Source organism: Syngnathoides biaculeatus, chromosome 5 (genome assembly GCF_019802595.1).
Source record: "Syngnathoides biaculeatus isolate LvHL_M chromosome 5, ASM1980259v1, whole genome shotgun sequence".
NCBI lineage: Eukaryota > Metazoa > Chordata > Actinopteri > Syngnathiformes > Syngnathidae > Syngnathoides > Syngnathoides biaculeatus.
This window is the reverse complement of record NC_084644.1, coordinates 1,092,707-1,116,889: the sequence shown is the minus strand read 5'-3', so window position 1 is coordinate 1,116,889 and position 24,183 is coordinate 1,092,707. Positions and strand designations below refer to the sequence as shown.

The window sequence follows — 24,183 nt, the reverse complement described above, 5'->3', positions numbered from 1 at the left end:
TCACTTGAGCCCTCATCAATCTTTTTCTTTAATCGAGTCTCTTGCGGAAAATACATTTTTGTTTCTTACCGTTACAATTACAGACACTCATTTGAAATGGTTATTCGAGCGCACAATATTCTGCTTCATCTTCGTCTGCATAATTGCTTTGTTTGCTATGATTATTAGTCTAGAAAATGACTTACACAATAGCTTCGTTTAACATGGAATCGCTTCAATTTTTATGACCATTCTGGCAAATTGTTTGTTCCCACCACATGAAATAATAACAACAATGCACTTTCTTCTTATTCAAATCAATTTGTTCCTTCGGGCCAATCATAATTCCTAACGTCAAAAAATAAGGCTTTAATTCTCACCATTGCAAACCAAGACAGCAGATAACTGTGGTGCTATTTTCATTATAGATTTTTTTTTTTTTTTTTGGTTGTAATTTTCCAGCATATGAATTTTATTCCTGACAGTTTAAACTAATTTGATTCTCATCGTAACCATTTCAAAGACTACACTAGAGTTGCTTTCTTTCTTATTGTTTCTGTCAAATAATAGAAATCCTTCTGACTCAGGAACAAATTGAAATTTGGTTTCTTACTGTTATTGCTTTGTTTAAGAAAAAGGCAGACCAAATTTTGCAAAGGTATTTCCAGGGTAGGCGTACCTATTTTTGTGGCAGTAGCAGCATTAAAGTGTGTCCAACCCGCGGTTGGGGTTACGGAAAGTGGAATTTTTCTTTCGGAACTGGCATCGATCCGTGCGCTTCTTCCCTTTGTGCTTTCAACAGAATGGATGAGAAAAGGGCAAATAAAGTGAAATCATCTCACAAATTGAACAACAAAAAATAATACATTTGGTCCAAGATCAGAACACGGTAGGACTCAAAATACTGTCAGGTCTTTCCGTTGCGCTAGGGGAATGTGGGCCGGGCCGGCCCGGCTCGCTCGTGTGCGGGCTGCCGGCGCTCCAGTGAGAGCAGAATACAAAAATAACTCTCGTGCCCTAAATTCCACGAGGAAAAGTCAGTGGGCACGGTACTCCTCCGCCTCGGATAAGACTTCAAAGGCACCAGACACTTCATTAGGTACAGCCGGCCTCGGCCTCGGCATGCTTCGTCAGTGAGCGCAGGTAGGCGCACTTCGTCAAGTGGACGATCGCGCCTGGAAAATGGACTTCAAAACCTCTCGCGGGAACCGTCTGAAGAAATGAGAATATGGTAGGTAGGGTCGACCTTTTGGGCAACTTCAATCCGACCGTTGACCGCCGCCGACTTCGAGGGGCACGTCTGGAAAAACGCCACGCCCAGCTCATCCGTGAAATTGCGATTTGCCAATCACTTGAATGCCCGATAAATCCCTGCAGGTGGCGCCGTTGCTTTGCTGTGGACTTTCAGCAGCACAGCTTTTGAGGAGAAGATCAAAATTGGGCAGCGTCGAACGTGAGGAAGGCAAACACCAACACGGACGGACGCTGGACTGAGTTTATACGTAGAATAGAAATAGTATGCGTCACGCTACGTAGAAGAAAGTGTGAGGTGAGAAAAGATGACAGAAGCTTACGGAGTGGACGGCCGAGGTCGTAAAAAAACAAACAAAACAAAAAAACCCCCACTGACGTTCAACTTGAGCCTGTTTGGAGATAAAGAAATCCATTTTTACCACCAGTGGCCCTTTCGGTTGAAAATATTGTCACCCAGATGGCAACGTGGATTTTGAAATGGCGAGCAGTGAACGACTTGAAATGAATTCCCATGACAAGCACCTGACAGGCTAAAAAAAAAAAAAAAAAAGACGCCAGCTTTCATGGAGAAAATGTGTCAGGGAGGGCTCCAAGTGCATTGTGGGTCGTCGTCCTCTTCCTGCCAGGTATTTGCAGAAGAAGCCCGGCGGGGGTGGTGGGCACACGACTAAGTTGCCTTGTTTTTGCCCACTTTGGAGTTGGCGCGTCGCGGGCGGGCGTCTGCGGTGTGCCCGAAGAGAAAGGTATGTTTGTTCGCATTGTCTTTGGGCGCGGGTGCGGCCGAGGGGGCGGGGGGCGCTCTGGGGGGGCCGGCGGATCCGTGATACCTGGGGTAGAGGAAGGTGCCGTTGTTGGCGTTGTGGTTGAGGTCGGCGAAGGGGGCCGGCCGCGGCTCCGCCGTCTCGGCGGCGGGAGAGGAGGGGGGCCGCGCCCGGTCCAGCTGCTCCTGGAGGCGCTGCACCTCCCGGGCCAGGAGCTCCACCGGGTGGCGGTGGTTGGCGCTGAGCGGGTGCGAGAAAGCCTGGCGGGACACAAGGCGAGGGCGGCCAAACTTTACCACAGAGTCACGGACGGGGTACCGAAAAGTCCGACAACGGCGCTTTACGACAGGCAAGACAAAGGAAACGTCGGCTCGGTCGCACCAAATCCTCGAAATGCCACGACGACGACGACGACTACGAGACGGCGGGACCCGGACTCGCGTCGCTGACGGCCTCCGTCCGCACGTTTGATTCTGCGACGTCAACGACTACAGAACAATAAAATCTCGGAGGCGCCGACGTCACATCATCACATCGTTCCGTCTCGATGTACTGGCTGAGATGAATGAATAAAAAAAATGCATTTCTTTTATGATTCCAGCAAGTCACTGAGATTGCTTTTCTTCCAAACGTCATTATCACGGCTTTATTTCCAAAATGTTACTATTCACGTTCTTGTGCTTTCATTATTATGAGCATTAATCAAAAATATCTTTTTAATTCCAATTTCTTCTTTTCATGCTAGAAACGAACCGACTTTGCTTTGCTTTTTCTTGTCGCTACTCCACAAACTGGCTAAAAAAATATACGTTTGTTTCTTCTTATTATTATTATTATTATGGCAACATTGATTGAAAATTGAAAGTGCCTTGTTGTTGTTTCAGCCCCCACTCATTCAAACTTGGTTGCCTCTGATTGTTTTAGCAACTCAATTTATTTCTTTTTATACTGGCAACTAATTGTGCAGCATTTCTTTCCCTCATTTTTTTTAAATAACTCATTCTGACAAATTTAAAAAAAAAAACTTTTTTTGTTAAAAGCAAAAAGTGAAAGCTCACATTTAAGTAAGTAGTTCACTTTTAAATTCAACAAAAAAAACCATCTGCGGATAATTACAAAGGTTTCGTTTTTCAAATACTGTTTATAATATTGCAGAATATGCAAGGGCGTTCTGAGTCACATTTATGCTGAATGATCGCTGTGATTATGCTTTTCAATGTTCCTACTTCTTCATTTTAGGTGCTTTGGATTGACTTTGTGGTACTTTCGTTGAGTAGTAAACTGTCAACAAAAGCAAGCGGAGCATCTCAAGTTTTTCCTTTCCCCGACGTTGCAACGAGGGAACCATCGACCGCAGCGTCAAGATTGAGCTTCATCCATCTCATTTCGTCCAAGCTGCCTATCCTCAAAAGGGTCGCGGTGGTGCCGGAGCCTGACCCAGCGAACAACTGCACTCTGCACTTTTCTGTAATTCCTTCTTCCTCTGCACGACTCAAAAAAAAAAAAAAAAAAAAAAATCAAAGCAGCAAAAAAGTGTGGCCTTTTCCCACCTCAGCGCATACCTGAGGATGCAGCGCCCCCCGGTGGTAACACTCCTTCCACAGGCCCACGCAGGGCCCCACGAGGAGGGGCAGCAAGGGCTCGTAGGGGTCCGGCACGGGGCGGGACGGCGGCCCCGAGCGGGCCTCGGCGAGGGACCGAGCCCTCAGCAGCCTCTCCAGGCCGGGGACGCTCTCGGAGGACGGCGCCCTCCGGTGGCTCTTCCGGTAAACGCCCGAAATACCGCCCCCCACGCCCCCCCGCCAGGGGAGCAGGTTGGCGGGACAGGAGAAGACGCCCCGGGACAGGAGGAAGACGGAGCCGGGGCTGGCGTCGCTCGGCTGGAATATTTTCAGGGCACAGGAAACTCATTTCGTCAAAACATTTCATATTTGACGTAGAAAAGAAGTGAAAAAAAAAACTTGGAAAAGGAGGACTGAATATGACAATTGTTCAAGCAATTTCTGCCGTTTTCCCCTCAATGGTGCTCCACCGACACCAGGCTTTGTTTACCGCTAAGTGGAATTATTGATGCTGCCGTCGTATGACGCCAGCAGCTCTGACAGATGTGCTGTCCCTCCTGTGATGGACTCCCAAAAAAAAGCCTTCCAGTGAATATTTTAGGGACCAACTGGATTTGCTCTCATCCCTTGTTAGCAATTTGTCCAAACGGAAAAAAATTCAGCATGTCACACTCCAGAATCAGCACAAAAGTTCTTGCAGGCCACAATTGGACACGGCAAGTCGTCCAAAATCTTACCGCGGCGCCACTCGGTGGCAGCGTTTCACACATCTTTACCCTGTTGGCGTCCAGGTCGGCGTTGAGGTTCCCGTTGAGCGCGGGCCGGGGCGCCGGCGCCGGAGGGACGGGTTGCGTGAACCCGGCCCGCCGCCGCTCGCCGTACTGCAGAGACCAGTCCCACACGGGCGGCAACGGGGGGTCGGGCGGCTCCGGGGCGCCGTCCGTGTGAAGCGGGTCGCGCCAGCCGTTGACGGGCGTGTAGCACTGGCCCTGGTTCTGCGGGCGCAGGTGGCAAAAGTACTGCCATAATCCCGATCCCGATTAGGTTCAAAGAAAAATAAATCCAAAGCCATTTCTGCGGTACCTGCGAGCGTCTGCATCTCTCCCGCTGGGAATTGGCCAGGAAGCTGGAGAAGAGCGGCAGGTGGGCGCTGTCGTGCAGCGCCAGCAAGAAGTCGTCGCTCAGCTGGAAGCGAGACGGGTACTGAGACCACAGCTGCCACGCGCAGTCCAGGAAGAGCAGGAAGACGGGAGCCTGCGCGCACACACCGGACGGGTCTGCGCGTGAGCTGCGGCCCACAGCAGCAGCAGCAGCAGCATCGTCATCATCTGAGACGGTGCCAATTACGGGACTTGAACTCCTCTGTTTTTTTGATCTCTTTAAACTTGAGCATTTCTGAGGCGTGATGACGACACGGGTCAGAAACGGAAAAGATTACTTTGACCCGAGGACCGACGCGGGTTCACCTCCTCTTTGTCGTTGTCACGGTGATAGTTGCCGCGGCTGTAGAAGCGGTGGCCCGCCGTCACCCACTCCTTCTGCACCAAGCTCTGGAAGCCTCGGCGGGTGCGGCAGTGGGGGTCGCACATGACCTGGACCAGGCTGGACACCACGCAGCTCAGGTCTCGATCCTCAGCCTCTGCAAAGAAAGGCCGACACCCTCAAAGCCCCCCCTCGGCCCCTTTGAGACGCGCCCCCGGTAGGTTCAAATCTGCAGTGAAGAAAACATGATCCCAATTTTTTTTTTTTTTAAACGTGCGCTTTCAACACATTTCAAGCTACGAGTCGGCATTTTTTTTTTTAAAGCTTTCCTGGACCGGCTTTCAGTCTCGTTCTCCAGGGAAGAGGTCCGGCGTGCTCGCTTCAAGCTAATAAGTTGTCACTCACAGTCAAACATTACTGGAAAAGTAACGTAAAGGTTTGAAATAAAAGGACGGAAGAAAAATGTAGGAAATGAAGCCTTTCCTCTGTGACTTCATTTTATTGATTGACAACTGAGTAAGCCACTAAATACTTGACAGTGAGGACAACTGCAAAAACAAAAATTTCTATTTCAATACATGAAAATTGTTCACTAGGAATGATGGGAATTAGGACACGTATTTTTACATTTCACATTTGAAAAGTAAATGTGATTTGTTGTTCATTCAAACACTGATGATGATGATGATGATGATGATTCAGTCCAGGTTTAGCACTAATTGCAATATTTAACTTGAAAGTGAATAAAGATGTAAATACAATTCTAGAATTTCCTTATTTGAAAAAAAAGCATATGAATTGAAAGAGTTTCTATTACAGTAGCTCAAAAATATAAAACTCTCAAGTTACTACTTGTGATTCAATACTCATAGATCTGCAATTTTTTTTTTTTTTTTTTTTTTGGATACCTCACCAATTACATTTTTGTGCTCAAGCCAGAATCGTACATCTTGGGGCAAAGGAACTACACTGTGTTGAAGTGAGTTGAGAAGCTTTGTTTGGACAAAAGTAGCATTTTGCGGCCTTTATAAGCAACTGTAACTCTTTTGCTGCCATCCTTCAACTACTGGCAGGTTTTCGCTCTAAGCGGCAGGACTCAGTTGTGGGCCGACCGCTCCGACTATTTGCCTTCCCTCCGCGGCACATCTTCGGGTTCAGCCCGGAACTGCCCGGCGTGCAACTCAAAAACGGGGATAATGTTAAAATCCCCGGCAAGAAAATTGTAGCGGGCGAACGCCGCGCAGCTTAAGCGTGCCCGAGCGGGCCGCCGGCTCACGGAGCATTTGCGGTGGGGGGGGGGGTGTCACGTGACTCACCTTGCAGGGCCACAGTCATGTGACCACCGCGCAGGAGGCACGCCACCTCCGAAGCTTTCTTTAGGCACCACCTACACCGGAGACAAGCGATGCGCGTTATTGGCCTTGACAGAATCCAGTGCACGCACGCACACACACACACGTTCGTTCCCTTCTCAAAAGGCAAAACGGGAAGAAAAATCTCAGATATTGTGATGCAGCTCCACCAAAAGTGACCTGCATAAGAGAAAAGAGAAAAAAAAAAAACTCTCTCTCTGAAAGCGTGCGCGTCTTAGAATTGATTGGTTGAGGGCGTGACCCGTCTCTCGCCTGAGGTCGGCACCAGCACACCCGCGCGATGAGAAGCACTACGCAAACCAGACGAATGGATCCCTTTGCATTGGATGTTATTTGTCTTTTATTGATATTCATGGAAAGAACGTGACCTTTCACTTGTGTATATAAACTACAAATTAGCAGATGACGACGGCGGCGGAGGCGGAGGGACTTTGTTTACCTGGTGTAGTCCAACCAGTGAGTGGCTTCCAGCGTGGACAGCCACTTGTCGTCGGGCACAGTCACAGACGTGGAGATGTCTGCGCAAAAAAAAAAAAAAAAAAACGCACTCGTCATCGCACACAGTCGCGAACCCGCGTCCGCAAAAGTGGCCTGGCCCGGTGTTGCTGCCGCGTCGCAGTGACTTTTACCGGTATGTTGGTCCTGTGTTACTACCGTATTATTACCGCGTCACAGCCACTGTTTGGAAAGAAAGGCGGATGATCTATTATTAAAGCTTTGAAAACTTTTTCCGTGTACCGTCTTTCTTTGCAGATATCTCGTGTTTTCAATGTGGGCGACTGCAGCTTATAGACGGGTGCGGCTTATGTGTGCACAATTTTTTTTTTTTTTTTTAATGTACTGGGTGCGTTTTATAATCCAGAAATGTCAGCATGTTGTTACTTGACCGGCCCGAGGATTGTGCAGCGTGTGCACGTCTGAGTGGTGAAAATAACAAATAAGTACTTTTTACCAAAGCCCCTTCCTCGCGTGTCACTAAATATTTGTTCGAGTGACTCGTAAATACGCATGTCAGCACGATCAGCGAAATGAGATCTGATGATGATGATGATGATGCCCTGTTTTGATGGACAGGTGAGTTTTTTGTTGTTGTTTTTTTTATATATCTCATCACTTCCTCCCCTTCCAAAGGCGACACATGCTGGCCATGTTCAATACAAAGGTGACATCCACTTCCAAATATGAGCCGGAGATGTCACCTTTCAAAATAACGATCTATGGTTTTCATTACCTTTTTGGATAGAACATCCAAGGGTCCCATCGATGCATTCATTCAAGATTAAGTCAGCAAATGTACGCTACATTCCGGTGCACGCCATTTTGATTTTTTTGGTTTTTAAGACGCGACTCGGCTGCAAACACCATAATTTTGGTATTGTATGCTATTCATTTTGAGATTTTGACCACGTTATCCATTGATTTTGCTCCCTCAATATATTCTGTAGATATTCGATATTGTGGAATTTCACTTCCTGCAGGGGGCCGGAGGGAGGTGGGGGGGGGGGGGGTACCTGGAATGTAATGAAGTGGGGTTTACTGTATCAGAAATGTGTTGAAATATTGAGCCAAGTGTTACAATTTAACAGTAGTTCTAAGCAACTGCCTTTGTAGAGTAATATTTGGAACACTGCTACAGTGTTGCATGTTTGCCTTTAAGGGGCGTGGCCTAGTGAAAGCTGTCATGAGCTGAAATCGTTTGCTTGTTTCGGTGCGAGCGTTTGCTCTTTTTGACCGAAGCGTTCAATAAAGACCTGAAAGGGCGCCAGCAGCGGTTCTCTTTGCCCACATGCTTGGGCATCACACTACCTTCATTGCACCTCATTTCATTTTAGAATACTTGAATCGTGCGGGAAGCGGCGGACGCGTGCGGGCCCCCCACCTCCGAGACAAAGCGCTCGCAGGCGGCCGTGCGCCAGCTGGATGTCGGCCGCGGAGGGCAGATCCTCGCCGAGCTCCACCACCACGCACAGCGACGAGCGGCACCCGAACAGGATGAGCTCCAGGTTCCTACGGACCACAACGACGACGTCCCTTCGAAAACGTGATTGAAACGAGGCAACCAATTCCAACAAAGTCAGCCACTTGGATTCTGTCGGCTCCATTTGCCGATTTTCCCTTCAATACTTCGGCCAGGGAGTCACGCACGGACATAGTCGCGAATACAAAAAGCCCCCACGGCGATGATTCCCGAAACAGCCGGCAATATAGACTGGTCAAAGCGATTCTTGTGCCGAAACAAATAAATGTCTCACCTCGCCTCAAAGAGTCTAAACTACGCAACGACAACGAAGTCGGGAATCTTGACTCATTCCCAACTTTGCTGATTCAAAATCATCAGTAACCGTTTAAAAATGAGACGACGTGTGGCTGTTTTAGCACCGGAGACATTTACACACACAAAACCTTCTAAAATTTGATGTAAAACTTATTTGTGAAAAACTTAAAAGCTTTAAACTGGAATTGGAATTTTTCTTTGACTTTACAGTGATTGATCAAGTGCGGGACAAACGAGGCGCAAAACTACAAAGTACGTCTGACACAACGACGTCAATCAATGACGACTAATTTGGCCGACGGAGTTGAACTAAACGTGTCGGAATCGTCGCCTCATCGCGACTGGCGAGACGACGGCGGCACCTGATGTCGTCCTTCTCGTGGTAGATGTTGTTCTGGAAGCCGGCCATGCGGAGGAGGTCGCTGCCGCGCGGGTGTCGCCAGCACCAGCGCTGCAACGACAACAAGCGGCAAGAAAATTGCATTTCCGGTTGGAGAGCCGTTCAGTCGCGGTTGCCCGGCGACGGCAGAGTAACAACTTCCTCCTTTTCACACGCTCAATATTTCCATCTGAAATGTGTCGCCTGAGAGGCGTGGCCTAGCGGGCGGCGCGAGGAGCCGGGCTCGCCGTTGCCATTTTGCATTTGACTGAAGGCTGAAAGTGAATCAGGCTCTGCTTGGCCACACGGAGGGGCATCCTCACGCCTCACTGCTCCATTTTGTTTGGTTTTCCCACCCGCTCCAGCCGCAGCAACCAACAAAAAAAAAAAAAAAGAGCTCGCTCCAACGCACAAATTTTCCACTCAACAAAGAAAAATCGACCCAATGACAATTTGGAGGTAGAAAAGCAAATCAAGGCCGACCATGAAAAGGAAACTCACGGGGATGCGTCCGTCGTTGAAGTGGGCGAAGCTTTTCTTCAACTCGGTATCGAGAACCTTCTGTGGAACAACGATGAACCTTGGGAGGCTAAAAAAAAAAAATGTTATCATCATATGCAAGAGCGGTAAAATAGTATGCAAAAAAGATTTGGCATGTGTGCTTGGGCTGCATCTCCTGATTCATAAATGCATCTGTTGCTCATTTTTCAATCAATCAGACAGAAGTCTTTTCAAATTCCACCCCCGCCCCCAAAAAAAAAAACCCAAAACAAACAGTACAATTATTTTGCGCTCGTTGTTGCACAATACCAAAAAAAAAAAAATTGGGGTTATTATTATTATTTTTTTTTTTTTTACCCAAGTTCATCAAAATGCAGTAAAGGCCTCTATTATTTCACTATCCCATTATTTAGAATTTTTCAAAATTGTTCTATACCCTTGAAAAAAAATTAAACCAGACAGCAGGTAATTGTGCAGTAAACTCTGTAGGATGGGAAAACTTTTTTTTTTTAATATTTACACCATTTTTTTTTTTTAATCCATTGCTCCTGCACTCTCAATATATTATTTGTTGTTTTCATAGGGTTTGAAGATGCTAAATTTATTAAGTGAAATAAATGGAAAAAGAAAAATTTGTTTCTCCAACGGTACCTGGTGGACATCTCGAAGCGGTCATTGACGGAGCTGACCCTCCAGCCGGTGGCGCCGCAGCGCTCCAGCTCGCGCTGCCAGTCCGCCGCCGACTCGTGCCAGTTCATGTGGGCGTCCCGCCGCCGGTTGCTTAGAAACTGCTTCATTTCTGGAGCGGGGACACGCACGCGCGGAAAACCGAGGAAAGTCAATTCACTTTAGTCACAGGGCCGCCTGCAACCGGTCAAAAGCTGCGAGGCCTTTCGTTTAGACCGTCCAAAAACGGATTCAATGACATTTTTATAAAAGTATGACTGAATGAGGTTTTTCACCGACAGGAAAAGGGAGACCATCAAAAAAGATTCTTGTACTCGCACAGTCTAACACGCAAAAAGACCTGAAAATCTGCAAATTTTTTTTTTTTTTTTTAAACGCGAGTTTTACTTCTCCTACATACTTTTAACAATTTTCAACTGATTAAAAAATTATTTAAAGTGAATTTGTTCACATATTTCTTTGTGAAAATTCTCAGTTTGTTGCTATCGAGAAATGGGACTCTTAAATTTGAATAAACATAACAAATTGCTGTTAAGAGTCCTCCAAACGAGAGCCAAAGCATCCTGGCTCGAAACACGTTTGCTGGAAAACGGACGAGAAAAGCAAAGGCTGATCATTTACAGAGCAAAAGTCCAGCCGACCAGATTAAAAGTCTGCTGGCTTAAAGCTGACAGACGTTCGTGTCGACTTTCTAACGCGCACACAGCAGCAAAATACAGCGACGCGACACAGGCACCTTATTTTCCCAAAGGCTGCCGCTAACACCAGTTGAGCACCGTTTCTTGAGTCTTTTTCACACTCTTTTCGTATTTTCCGCACTATAAGGTGCACCTTCAAAGAAGGGCCCATTTGAATACTTTTCCATACACAAGGCGCACCATCAATGGATGGGCTATTCCAAAACTTTTTTTCATATATAAGGCGGACCTTCACTAATTGGACTATTTTAAAACCTTTTCATAACCAAGGCGCACCAAATTATAAGGCGCATGGAGTAGACGTTACAGTAGAGGCCGGGGTTACGTTATGCATCCATTAGATGGCGCTGCGCTAAAGCCTCAACATTGATCCATATACATAAGGCGCACCGTCGTGTATTTTGAGAAAATGAAAGGCCTTTAGGTGCGCCTTATAGTGCGGAAAATACGGTACGTCGCCTCCCTTCCAGTACAGCTCAGTGCTGCCTGGCACGAGGTGCCACACGACTCTTGATAGGAATTGCCTGCGTACTACCGTCTCAAAAAAAAAAAAAAAAAAGTGATTGTGTAAAATCAACAGCACAAACACTGAACTGCACGAGTGTGTCCGCGTAGTCACACGGTGGACACGCTTGAACCCGGGGGACGTCCTTCAAGCGGACGTTTGCATTATTTATCTGCCCGAGAGGAAGCCGACGGCACGAGCGCGCATACCCACGCTGCCGAGGGCGGCGTTCTGGAAGGCCAGGACGGAGCCCGCTTTGAGAGGCTGGTAGGTCTTGGCGATGGCGTGCGTGATCTGGAAAGGAGAAGACGACAGCCGACTTGGAGAAGGAGGCCGGCGCTAGCGCGGGCGGCGGACGCACCTCGATGACTTGGGGGTCGGGGGTCAGGCGGTCGAACAGGAAGCAGACGACTCTCAGGTCTCGGCAGTACAGCACCAGCTCCTCCGGAGTGAACTTGAGCGAAGAGTTTGCCGTCACCAGCTTGGTCCTGTTGGGGCCCACTGCAAACACATCATGACGGGAAAGATTTCGCATCTTGCACGTCTTCCAGGGAATAATTCATACAAACGGAAATGTCTTTGTTCTTGTTGCTATGTTGTTCAAGCGGTCTGCAAAATAAAGTCAAATAAGTCAACATCAAATATTATCGTGGCATTTAGCAAAATGAAATCATTTTGCCGATTCCTGACTTCAGACAAAACACGAAATGTGTCTTTTTGCACAGTGTATGTAAACGGCCGCCTTCAGCCGAAGGTAAATGTAATACAACACGCGGGCAGGATTTCGCCGTGACAGAAAGTGAGCAAATAACTCCTTTTTCCAATGATCTTAATCTACTATAACTCAAATCATAAATGATACTTCCAGTCGAATTGCACGGTATGATTACCCACGAAAACTACGCTTTGCGATTGTCGCTTGACTTACCAACTACGACTTTCTCGATAGACGCCAACGCCACGTCATGATCCCCCAAAAGTATCGGGTCGGCATCGTCCTGCAACAGACGACATTTTCCGGAAGGCGTATTTAAGTTTCTTGTCGTCACGTCGCGTCGGACAAACGGTTCTCACGTCGCCTTTGGGGGCGTCCTGGGGCACGAAGGCGACCCGGAAGTGAGTGCAGAAGAGCGTTCCCGACAGCCAACCTCTCCCTTCGCCGGCCGTCAGCTTCTTCCTCACCATGACGGCCCGGTGCAGCACGCATTCCCCTTTGGACACAAAAACGGTCAGATTTTTGTTTTCGAATGAAAATCGGTACTCAAACGCCCCCAACAAAACCCAGAAATAATAATGCACGCCGCCCAAGCAGCAGACCCCCCACGACAGGCTTTGTCATTGTCTATTCCAACGCCCCCCGAAAAAACACAGAAATAACATCGCACGCGGCGCAAGCAGTTGACCCACCCATGACCACGTTTTGTTCTGCTCTATTCGGGAAAAAAAAAAAAAACAAAAAAAAAACGGAAATGACATAACGCGCCCGGCGCAATCAGCGCACTTTTGTTATCCTTTCTAATGCAGACTTTGTACATGTTTATTATCAGGAAAAGCTAAAAAAAAAAAAAAGCTTTCAAAAGTCACATTTTTTTGGAGGCTTGGAGCGCATCATTTCTTTTTCCATTCATTGTAATGGCAAACATCGATTCGGTTTTCTAACAATTCACTTGCGAAGCATTTTCTGGAACGAATTGCGGTTGAAAACCGAGGCATCACCGTCGATCTTCGGTACAAAGGAAAAATGCTGAACGGCGGAGCAGTCAGCCCAAAAAGGTGGAAATGAAACCAGCTGAACTGGCGAGAAGCAAATTGTCAAGTGTGGCCTTAAATTATGGACAACGATCAAATGTGAAACTTTTTTTGTGCCATTCAAAACCTGAACGAGGCGTCGCCACTTCAGACCAAACAAGCGAAACGTGGATTAGCCGCAAATTGAACAAGTTCAAAAACATTCCGGAACGCCGCCTGCGGAAACAAAATGGCAGCCTCCTCTTTGGAGGCCTTCTGATGGGATTCATAACAGGAAGCGCAAAGCGGAAAAGCGGGAGGAAACGACAACAACTGCTACCGATGAAGAGGACGAAACCGCCGGCAAACACCGGACGCTGTCGACCGTGAGGAGGGGAGAAACAAAAATGTCTGGCATAAAAGGAGAGCAGGAGGAAAAATGAAATTCTGCTCCGGCGCACGTGTGAGGAACAAGCGGCCCGTCGTAAAGAAAGCGAACCAACGTCACTCAATGAAGCCGTGAGGGAATTCCACAACCCCAACAGGAAAAGGCTCATTTTTGCCACTCCCGTTTATACCGTCGGAGGAAGCGGAACCACGTCGACGGCGTCTCGAATTGCCGCACTTGCGAGCTCAGAGTAGCAAACGTCCCCCGTTGTTGTCCTTTATTTTCAGGCCTTCTTTCCCGAATTGAATAGCGCGTCGCGTTCGTTCGTTCGTTCGCCCATCTGCAATCCAAAAATGAAATTTTCCCCCCCGAACATTGCGCCAGCCAAGGGCACAATTTGACGCCTTCGGAGTACGGCGCTGCAGCGAATCCGAACGCTTGAAATGGTCCAAAACACGTTTGTTACAAAGGACAGATCGCACTTTTTAAATGATGTACTTTCTAATAACAGAGCTACGACACAATTAAATAGAACAAAGAATGAAACCCTTTGTGTATTCTAATAGCACACTGCAGTCCAATTCTTCCAGCTGCGGCTTCCGATGTGCCTGCTTTGGCCACCGGGAGGCAGTATAATCGTCATGCAGAGACAAACGAAGAAGAAGAAGAAAAATTGTACTTCAACTATGACTGGAACATTTGCGAGACCGACGTCTTTTCATCACGAGCGGTTGTGTTCCGGACCCTAACCCACAACAAGGAGCCCTCCCCAAATGATTCTTTGGCATCTTTCGCCACAAAGTTCTCTAAAAGCTCCTTGTTTGTCGCTCTCTGGCGAGGTTTAATGTAACACTGGCACATAAAACAAGAAGAATTCAATATTATACGATAATACTCTCACGACGTACCGCAACGGAACCTGCCAGGCAACGCTGTACGACTGAGAGAAGCTCGCCCTCCCAAAATGCTGACTAAGCCCGTTTTGAGCAGCTGTTTTGTGTAAAGGCCAAGTCGAAACAATCACGCCAGTGTTTTGAAGCGCTCCCTTCGTTTCTGTTGATCTTGCGGTCGCGAGGTGAGCTCCATCTCAAGGACGGGGATGAGAAAACACAGCGCAGGCGTATTCTCTTGGCTCGCCTCTCTTTATTTTCTTTCGCCTATTCCCTCGGCTGGACTTCTGCCGGACCGGCAGCAAACGCCGGGATCGGCCTACGTTGGCGCTCGCGGTGAAACGGGCAGTCGTTCCTGCGCTCGAGTCCGCTTTGCAAGAACCTGTTCGTTCCACGCCAACCTTGAAGACTTTTAATCCCCGTTTGAAAGAAAATATCTGCACTTTCTACTGCTCAGTTAGTCAAAATAGCCTCGAGTATTCGCCGCAAAAATGAGGGATAACAACTTTTAAAATAGAAAAGGAAATTCAATTTCTTTTAAAAATCAGGAATAAAAACTCGAGTAGCCACAATTGATTTGCTTTGGTGGGCCCAAAACTTTGAGTTTGGAAATCCCGCCCCCACCCCCGGCCCCCCCACTCTCCTGTCACCTCGACAGCTCAAATAATGAGTAATGCCAAATGTGTTCCATCTTGCAAACTACCACTTCCTGGCATTCAAAAATTCTCTAATCCGGAAAACACAAGAAAAAAAACAAAAAACAAAAAACTGTGTTCCGTGTGAAAGGCAAAGACCGATAAGCCTGCGCAGCTCTCTGCGTGAAAAGAGACGCAAACTGCCCGAAGTGCCGCGTGAAAGTCTCGGTTTTGCAGAATTTTGTTTGAGCCGTCCCGAACGATCCGTCCTCCCAGTCTGCATTTCAACTCAGCGCCGCCGGCATTGACATGATCGACGTGAGATAAGATAACGGCTGACAAGCCGTCCTCCGGGAGGTCGAGCAAACGTGCCAACGTTGGGGGAGGTTGCCCGAAAAAGCGAGCTGCAGCTAAAACTTGTTGGATTGAAAAGCTAAGCTCAGCAGCTTCCTCTTACCTGGAAGGCATCGCAGTTCGAAGACATCTCGACCCCTGGCGTTCATCCCGCTCTGACTCAGCAGCCTCTCCTGTGGACAGAAGTACGACTCGTTTCAAACGCCTTTGCCGACGTTCAAGCTCGGGGATTGGCCCAAAATGACTTCCCGTTTCATTTCGGGCACGCGTCCTCGAGGCTCGTTTGGACCCCCCCAGCCATGTTTTGTTGTTCTTCAAGTTTCCTGAGAATTCTTGAACTCATCATTTGACACAGCGATCCACACACTCGAGCCATACCAAGAGAGCAAAAGAGCTCGGCAATGCCGTTCGGTCCGCACGTCTGGGATGTCGTCAAAGCACGAGCCTTGGAATTTGCCTAAAATGGCCACTTCAAACTCAAATCCTCCACTTCCTGCTCAAATTCTCGAGACTTTTTACCAAGTCCCGTTATGACAGACATATCCGCCCAATTTCGTGTCGATCGTTGAAACTGGTATCCCGAGAACCTTGCAATTTTTTTGTGGGATCCCAAAGTTCAGGCATCACGCACGATGACGTTTGCTCAAACGAAACGTGAAACTACATCAAGTATCCCCGTCAAGTTAGCTCAAGTGCTCACGAGATGCCGTTGCGTCGTCGTAAAATCCAAAGCCACAAAGCTACAACGGTGACCGCTCTTGCCAGAACATGTGGAGACACTTTGGTTTACTGCTAACCCCCCCCCCCCCCCCGCCCCACCCCCACAGTGACAATCAATTTCTCATTTAAGAGCGACGACGCCTTGGACAGGAACAGCGAGGCTGCTAATGCCACAGTGCCCAAACCCCGGCCGAGAAAGGGTTACGTTTTGAGAGGCTTCGAAACTGACGCTTCGGGGGGGGGGGGGGGGGTGTTCCATGCTATGATTACAGCTGGTGATAAATTCCGCCCGTGAAAACCATAATAACTAGTGCTCATCTAAAGGCTGGAAAGTCACATTTTCGTTGGCCACGTTGATTTTTTCCGGGCCGACCCGCCTCGGAGGTCACCGCGTCGGAGGACCGTTGCCACGGCGACTAAACGCGGCTTCACAATCGCCTCGGCAGTCCCGAACGATCACAACGCTCGATATCACTTTTACTACGCAAACAAACTGTGAGCCAGATAGCATTGGTTGCCTGTTATTTTTCATAAAACAAGAAAACAAAAAAATCTCGTCGGATGATCACAACCTGAATGACTCGCAAAAGACGGTCAGGAAGAAAAAGAAGAGAAAGAAGCCATCTTTTTATTGATCGTGGCGGTAACTTGTGCAATTGCGCTATTAGGGGAAACAAAATGAAAAACATCCATTCATCCGTCAGCTGAGCCGCTTATCCTCACAAAGGTCGCTCTAACCAGTCGGCCAACGTGCCGCCAAAATAAAAACACGGGAAATAGGAACTGGCCGAGTTCCACCAATCAATCCCCGTGAAGATTACGTCAACTTGACTTCATTCAATGGGCTCAAATTTCCCGCAATTGTCCTTTTCTCGGTGCCGGCCCGGCCCGGGACCACGTCCAGAACAAAGAACAAACAAGAAGACGGAACAAGAGACTTTCATTCAGGTCATAGGAACGATTCCTCATGAGAGTGTCAGACGTCCAAGTTGCTCATCAAAGTATGTATTTGTGACCGATATCTGGGGGCGCAAAGTTACAAGCTGGACTCTGAACGTTTGGAACGGAATTGCACGTTTTACGGCGCACACGCACAATAACTCAAATCCTGAGCCAATTAGCGTGATTTCTCTGTCCAGGATACTGTGCATATTTCAAATTTGGAACCAATCGGGTCAAATGTTTTGGATGACCTGCACAAAAGGCCAAAACGACTGTAAAATGGCCGACGTCCGGTTGATTTTCGACATGGCTTGCAGACTTTTGAGTGCAACTCTTTACAAAAAAAAAATGGTCCCACCCCGCTTAAATGACCTAAAACAAATACATCAAATTTAAAAAAAAAAGAAAAATCCAACAAAGTAACGGCAGCGAGTCATGAAACTTTGCCGGCAAGCTTTCCCCACACGCCGGGACGGAAACGGAAATTCTCGGCAACTTGCCGGCGCCATCTGTGCAGTTCCAAATTGGAGCCGTCCATCGTCATCATCATCTGAGCCATTGGACAAATAATTTTTTGGGATGAAAGTTTCACACTTCAAGGACTCGTGAAAACGGGCAAAATGACCTGCAGTGCATGGACACAGAAGCACATTTGTAGCAAGATTGCATCGAGTACACAGTAAAACGCAGACAGTCGCCATTCGCCGTTTGATGCATTTGCTTTTTCTTTTCCATCCATTCATTCAATATTTGCTGAAAAAGTCACGTCAGGTATTTGTGCTCAGGCCACAACAATAATCATTTGGAAAAAATCACAAGTACATTCTGGCATCCTGGTTCTAAGGAACTATGATGGGATAAGTTGAGGGCTTCGTGTAATCATCTTGTCACAGCTATTGGGGATTCTAACCCCTTTTTTTGGGGGGGGGGGGGGGGCTTTTCCAGATGAAAATGCCCCCCCCCCCCCACAGCATGGCATTTTGAGACCGTTTTTGCCAGGCCCGTTTCCCAAATTCTGTGCTACGAAATGAAATCGGCCTCGCTGGCTCCATTTGGAACCGATTGCATTCTGGGAGGCGCAACCGCGATAAGAATCTCGTTTTGTCGGTGAGGAAAAAAAAGCGTATGTGCCGAAACGCCCCCCGCCCCGCCCCGTTATTTCCCATTTGCTGACGTCGCATTCGACTGGCCTCCTTTGGTGCCTTCGAGGAGCCGCCCGTCCTGACTTGTTGACGATGATGATGATTATTATTATTATTATTATTTTTGCACTTTCCATTGCTCACGTCTTCCCTCTTTCTGAAACAGAAAATCTGCATCACGCGCCGTTGCGCCTTCTGGAACATTCTGCTGGTTTCCCCATTTGGCAGCTTGATGCCAACTGCACTTACCCAAATCTCGGAACTTTTAAATACGTCTTCTAAATTTGACAAAAATCACAGAAGTGTGATTGATGACTCTCTCAAACTTAAGAATTTTCAATTTTTTTTTTTTAAAGTATGTGCACTAAAATACGCCTTGAAAATTGAGAAAAACGAAGGGCGTCCAATGCAGTGGGCGTGTCCGCCAAAGGGCATTGAAAGCAGGCCTCTGCTCAACTATCAATCCAATACCACGACTAAAAGCTGAAAAAAAAAAAAATGGACAATATTTTGTCCGGCATCTTCCTTTCCAAAGGCAGGAAAATACATCCCCCCTTCAAGCCTCCACTGGCTGGAATATAGTCCACCCCGTGACAACGAGGCGTTCTAAAGGCGCCGCGGCTGCACGGAACCCCGGTCCACACGCTGACCGCCACGTCGGACTTTTTCTTAATCTCACCTCGCTATTCCACCTTCTCGGTCACTTGCGCGCGCACGCACACAGCAGACAACGAGGCGCTCTATAGAGCAAAACACCAGAGTGAAAAGCGTTTGTCTCCACATGCTGGCTTGTCAAGTCAAAAAAACTTCACATTGGCCTCGCTTTTGCGTGCGCCTTCCGCTGAGTGAGTCGCTTGCGTACGTTCACGGACGCCGACGAGGCGCTCTTAAGTCGCCACGGCAGCCGACTATCAAAAGGGGAAGGTGTATTTTCAGGTTGTAGGGAGTAGCTAGCAAACTGCTGAACCAAATGGCGGAAGAGTCCGCCACTGAAAACGACAACATTGTCAGTCTTTGCCCATTTGTCCGCCAATTGTCGTGAAATATGAAGAGCGCGTCTCAAAACAAATGCCTGAATTCATTTTGGACCATTTCGACCGTGAGCAGTTTTCTTCTCACTTTAAACCGCAATCCGCTGACTCCACCACACCCACTTAAATACACATCAGCTGACAGGAAGGTCACATGGGGTCGACACGCATTTCCTTGAGAATGACAAAGTCAGACGGCTGCGCGACGATGAAGGAGGAAACCTGTGAGTTTACTTTGAAGCTGATGCTATTTTTCAACCGCCTTCGGCAAAAAACAAGGATAGAATATTTAGCAATATTTCCCTCCGGAATCTCGATCGTCTTGAGAGTTCATCAAAACCCGCACAGATGCAAAATCAACCCGGCGCCGGCAAAACGTTAACCGGATCGCAGCGGCCGCTAAAAATCCAACACGACACCGACAAATTGCTTCCAAGCTAAGGTATGTCGTTGTGGTTCGGTGCAACTCCCTTTCGTGGCTCTTAATTAGCTCGAGAGGACCATCAGTGCTTTTTTTTTCTTTTTTTTTTTTTTAATTGCTCCGAACAAACGACCGCGAGGCCGTTCCCTCTCCGGCGAAGGCTAACAGCTGCTCCGTTATCAATTGCCCGCCTAACGACCAACACGTACCCGTACCCGTAAATCTGCTCTAAAGCGCGATGCGGGGGCCGGTGGGAACCGGCCTGGATTTGTGTTTACAGTCTTCTCACAAAGAGCTCAAGATGACGACGACGTTCAAAGCATCCATTTTGGGACATTTATGCAAGCAGAAAACAGGGATTGCGCAAAAGCTACCAAACAATACAGAAAAAGTGACCAAAAACGCAACCGAGGCTGCGATCCGATCACGGCGTTCTCTTTTCTTGCCACTTTTGTCATTGGCTTCAAAAAGCAGAACAAGATGAAGCTACAATGACGCTAACCCGCCGCTGTCCAACTTGCTGCTGAACGCGTTGTCGTCGTGATAACACAGCCGTGACGACGACTGCCACGGCACAAGACGGACTGCAGTCAACGTGTGCCCCGAGTGAAAATCTACAGTACTTCAAAACGCCATTTTTAATGCATCATTTTATCCCTCCCGCACACTTTTGAACAGATTGAAACTTAAAATAGCGTCTGGGTACATGCGTCTGCTTTTAAGAGGCGGAGCTTAGCGGTGAGCCACGTGACACGTGAGTGTCAGAGTGCGAACTGTGGCCGACAGCAGCTGTTGCGTTGAAAAAGTCTCTCTCTTTTCCCACTTGCGGGGGGGGGGGGGGCACTCAAATAAAGTACAGGGGGTCCTCGGTCTACGACTGAGATCCGTTCCTCCAGTAGCGGCTTAACTCGAATTTTGAATGAAGTCGGATTCCACCATTAAAGTCAGAATTTATATCAAAATACATTGAAATAAACAAGATGATCTGCTGAGAGGCGGATGGAGAAGAAGAAGAGCTATTGCCAAGGAACCTGGTTGGTCCTCAATCCTCCCCATCTCTGCAAGTATCCAAGAACCTCGTTTTGTGATCATTGTATCCGGAAGAGGAACGCAACCTTCCATCGCATGCGCTCAAATGCGGCCTTCGTCTTTAGTGATTGCCACCACGCACGGTCGAGCGACTGAAGCCTCGGCGGTGTTGCCGTCTCGCCTTTCTCTTGAGCTTTGTTTCCATGGTAATGGATTTTATTTTGGCCGCAGAAGCATTGCTAAAAGACTCTGAGGCCATAATGTCGAATATGGAGGGCGAAAAAGCCAAGACAAAATGGCGGACGGGGGGGCGGGCGTTGGAAAGTCGAAACCGTCTTCACCCGACTCCCCCCTGGCAGACTGTCAAAACAAACGAAAAAAAAAACTCTCTACGCAGCGGACTGAACCAAAGTGCTGTCGATACGTTCCATAAACAAATTCATTTATGGCCGAGAACCTCGAACAGTATATCAATAATACACGAGGAAACTCTCAAATCCAAGAATACTTGCAGTATTTTCAAATCCGAGACTAAACAGAAGCGTCTCAGCACAAGGAGATTTAAAAAAAACAAAACAAAACAAAACAAACAAAAACTGCAAAGCCATCTGGGACAAATTCTGCCTTCGTCGCCAAGTTTGTGCGCGCGTGCGGCCGAATCACGTGACCGACCGCCACGTGAATTTAACGCAACGGGAATGCCTGAAAACGCATCTCATTTGCGGATGTAATCGAATGCTTTCAAACGATGAAAAATTCCTCAACTGCAGTCTCCATGGCGACCGCCAGATGTGCCCCGGGCCTCCCCACCGCTCCCGAGGTTGCCGTACGCCAGCATCTGTTAGCGTTTGCCCCGTGGCGGCTGAAAAGAAGCAGAAGCAGAAGAAGAAGAAGAAGAGGAGGAACTGGGACAGCTCGCTCGCTCTCTTTCTTTTTCTTTCTTTCTTTCTTTAGGCTGTGACTCATCTCTTCCTGCTTCATCGTCGTCTTGCGCTCCCGCCCAAACAAAAACCCAAACTTGGATCCAAGCTACAAATTTCCTTGGAAAAGCGACTCCCGACATTCATAATGATAATAATAAATGCTCAGCGACATGACAATATTTTCGTGGCTGGAGCGGGTGAGAGGTGTTCACTGTATCTTTTCAAACATCACCAAACTGTGAAATTATGACAACCCGTCCATCTTTTTTCAACAATTCTCATATGCCCAAAATGGGAAAGTTTGGCCAGACTTTCACAATAAGAGGAAACATTTTCAACACTTTCCTTGCATCACTCATTTGTCAAAATAATGTCACGTGGGGGCGGGCCAATAGTTTATCTATTTGGGGGGAATATGAAAGTCAAATTTGCCCCATTGACCACACAGATAATCCATATTCGTTATGACACATACATGCCTTATCATAAATATGGATTTTTTTCCATGGTTTTTGTATAAATAATAGTTTAAACTCATTTGTACTATATATGCACATCTGTCAGTTTAAACATTTCAACAGCTATTTGGTACCCAAACAAACATCTCAGCGAGACCAATTCGAAGCTTTTCTTCTAATTATTTTGAATTTTTAAACCAACTTTTGAATGCTCATCACCTCAATTTGAATTTGATTTATTGTCTTACCTTGATGTCCGTCTCCATTTGTCTGACTTTGAACGTGCTTTTGGATCCAGTCAACATGGTTCAAACAATAATAAAGAACAATACGGCAAAAAAAAAAGTGTCGCTCGTGCTGTCCTCGCTTCACGTTAAAAAAAAATAATATATATATATGTACATCTGTATAAATTGACGAAAGTGCGGCGGTCATCCAGTGGCGGCGGCACCGGCGGCGGCTTCCGCGCACGTCAACGCCGCCGAGCCCGCGACGACGCTCGTCATCGTCGCGCGTGGACGTTCACGATGGCAACAAAATTGAGGAACGACAAAAAAAAAGGCCCAAAAAAATGAAATTAAATAAAAAAAAACATTTGAAGCCACTCTCGTCGGGAGCGAAGAGCAGCGCCGCGGCTGCTGCTGCTGCTGCTGCCTCCGAGTGACTCTCGAGCGTTGACGCCTTCCTTCTATTTTCTTCTTCTTCTTCTTCATGTTTTTGCCATTGCCACGAAAGGAAAATAGCGACGTCCAGCGTCTTAAAAGGACAGCACACCCTGAGGTGGTGGCAAAACAGTGGCAGCAGTTTATTCCCCCCCCCCTCATTTTCTATTCATTGTTTAAAAAAACAAAAACAAAAACAAACCAGCTGGCAGCAGTGTTTGTCTTGCGGGTTCTTTAGAATCCCACGAGTGTTCTTGACAGGACACGCCCCGCTGAAACATGATTGGCTCCTGCCGAACGGGAAATGCAGCCTACCACTGATTCTGATCACTACGCGACCTGTTTGGGGCAAATTTCAGACACGTACATAAAATAGTTTCATTTTCATTTATTGTAGTAAATGACATTACAGGTATTTTTAAATTTGAAGTCACGTAAGAAAGTCAGATTAAGAATTCAAAGCGCAAATAATAGTAGCAATTTGTGACCGATTGTATTTTTAGAATATACCTCGCGGGCGCCTTACAGGGTCCTCGCGGGCTCCCATTCGCCCGCGGGCACCGCGTTGGTGACCCCAGATTGGATTATGGCGGGGTAATTCTCAAAAATTAGCATGTAGGATTAAAACTGGTCGTGTAAACTTGACATTTTTTTTCCAGTTCTGGTAAGATGAAGGATTTTTAATTGGACTTGGTAAGCCAAAAAAGGCGAAGTGCAAAGGAAAGACATTGAACACCGTGACTAGCAAGAAAGCTTGCATATTACCTGGGGCCCGGTTTCCGTGACATGTTAATAGGTTTTCCCAAAATATGCAGTGAAGCACTATCATCATAATGTAGCAAAAAAAAAAAAAAAAAACGAGCATTTTTCTCATAAAAATATTGAATTTGAAGTCAATCGGTTTGATGTATTTTGGGAAATAAGGACTTGCAATGGGCAAATACATGCGAAACGCACCGTTCATTTGTTGTCTCTGCGACAGAGAATTTCAACTTGTTTCCTCGCATTTGAAAATCTAATTCAATTTGCAGAGTTTTGTATCATGAAATTCATCGAAATTTTCACAGAAAATGCGTTTTATTGCTTATCCAGTGATGAAGTTTGGGAAAATACTGACATTGCTTTCTTTGCGAAAAACCGTCGGCCTATAAAAGTGAAGCAGAGAGTGAATTCGTGAACAACAACAACTGGAAACAAAATTTTGTTCAAGGGAATTAAGCTCATTAGAAAATAAAAAACACTTTACAAACGAACTTTAACAGTGTCAAAATAAATCTTTCTAACTTACCTGCGGAATCTTTTCTCACAGCCACCAAACTGGTGATCAACGCACAGGTCGGCACGCTTGTTTTGGGAGTGTCAAGATGGCGGATGGCGACTTCAGTCCATTGTTAAGTTTAGAGA

At 47.2% G+C, this 24,183-nt stretch overlaps 1 protein-coding gene across 6 annotated transcripts; it reads right to left on the bottom strand.

The window, feature by feature from the left end:
• Window positions 1–1,460: 1,460 nt before the first annotated feature.
• mtmr11 (myotubularin related protein 11) lies at window positions 1,461–22,847 on the bottom strand. Of its 6 annotated transcripts, none has more exons than XM_061819517.1 (18): window positions 22,366–22,847; window positions 15,555–15,624; window positions 12,531–12,667; window positions 12,385–12,454; window positions 11,818–11,957; window positions 11,666–11,750; window positions 10,218–10,365; window positions 9,567–9,654; window positions 9,049–9,137; window positions 8,291–8,418; window positions 6,851–6,929; window positions 6,355–6,425; window positions 5,023–5,195; window positions 4,640–4,810; window positions 4,333–4,575; window positions 3,545–3,874; window positions 2,061–2,254; window positions 1,461–1,953 (listed from the first exon to the last, which is right to left on the bottom strand). In XM_061819517.1, the coding sequence occupies exons 1-18, from the start codon at window positions 22,420–22,422 to the stop codon at window positions 1,764–1,766; spliced, it is 2,463 nt and encodes an 820-aa protein (XP_061675501.1). In that variant the 5' UTR covers window positions 22,423–22,847; the 3' UTR covers window positions 1,461–1,763. The 6 variants fall into 6 exon arrangements, with proteins under 6 accessions (XP_061675501.1, XP_061675503.1, XP_061675498.1 ...); XM_061819519.1 differs by having other exon boundaries at window positions 3,557–3,874; window positions 4,333–4,551; window positions 22,366–22,840; XM_061819514.1 differs by lacking the exon at window positions 15,555–15,624.
• Between the last annotated feature and the right edge of the window lie 1,336 nt (window positions 22,848–24,183).

Excerpts from the sequence above, each read along its gene's own strand:
- mtmr11 (XM_061819514.1), bottom strand. The coding sequence starts at position 22,552 with ATGACCGCCGCACTTTCGTCAATTTATACAGATGTACATATATATATA. Across the intron at positions 5,196-6,354 it reads CATGACTGTGGCCCTGCAAG|AGGCTGAGGATCGAGACCTG; the intron begins GTGAGTCACGTG and ends CTTTCTTTGCAG. Across the intron at positions 3,875-4,332 it reads CCGACCTGGACGCCAACAGG|CCGAGCGACGCCAGCCCCGG; the intron begins GTAAAGATGTGT and ends AAAATATTCCAG.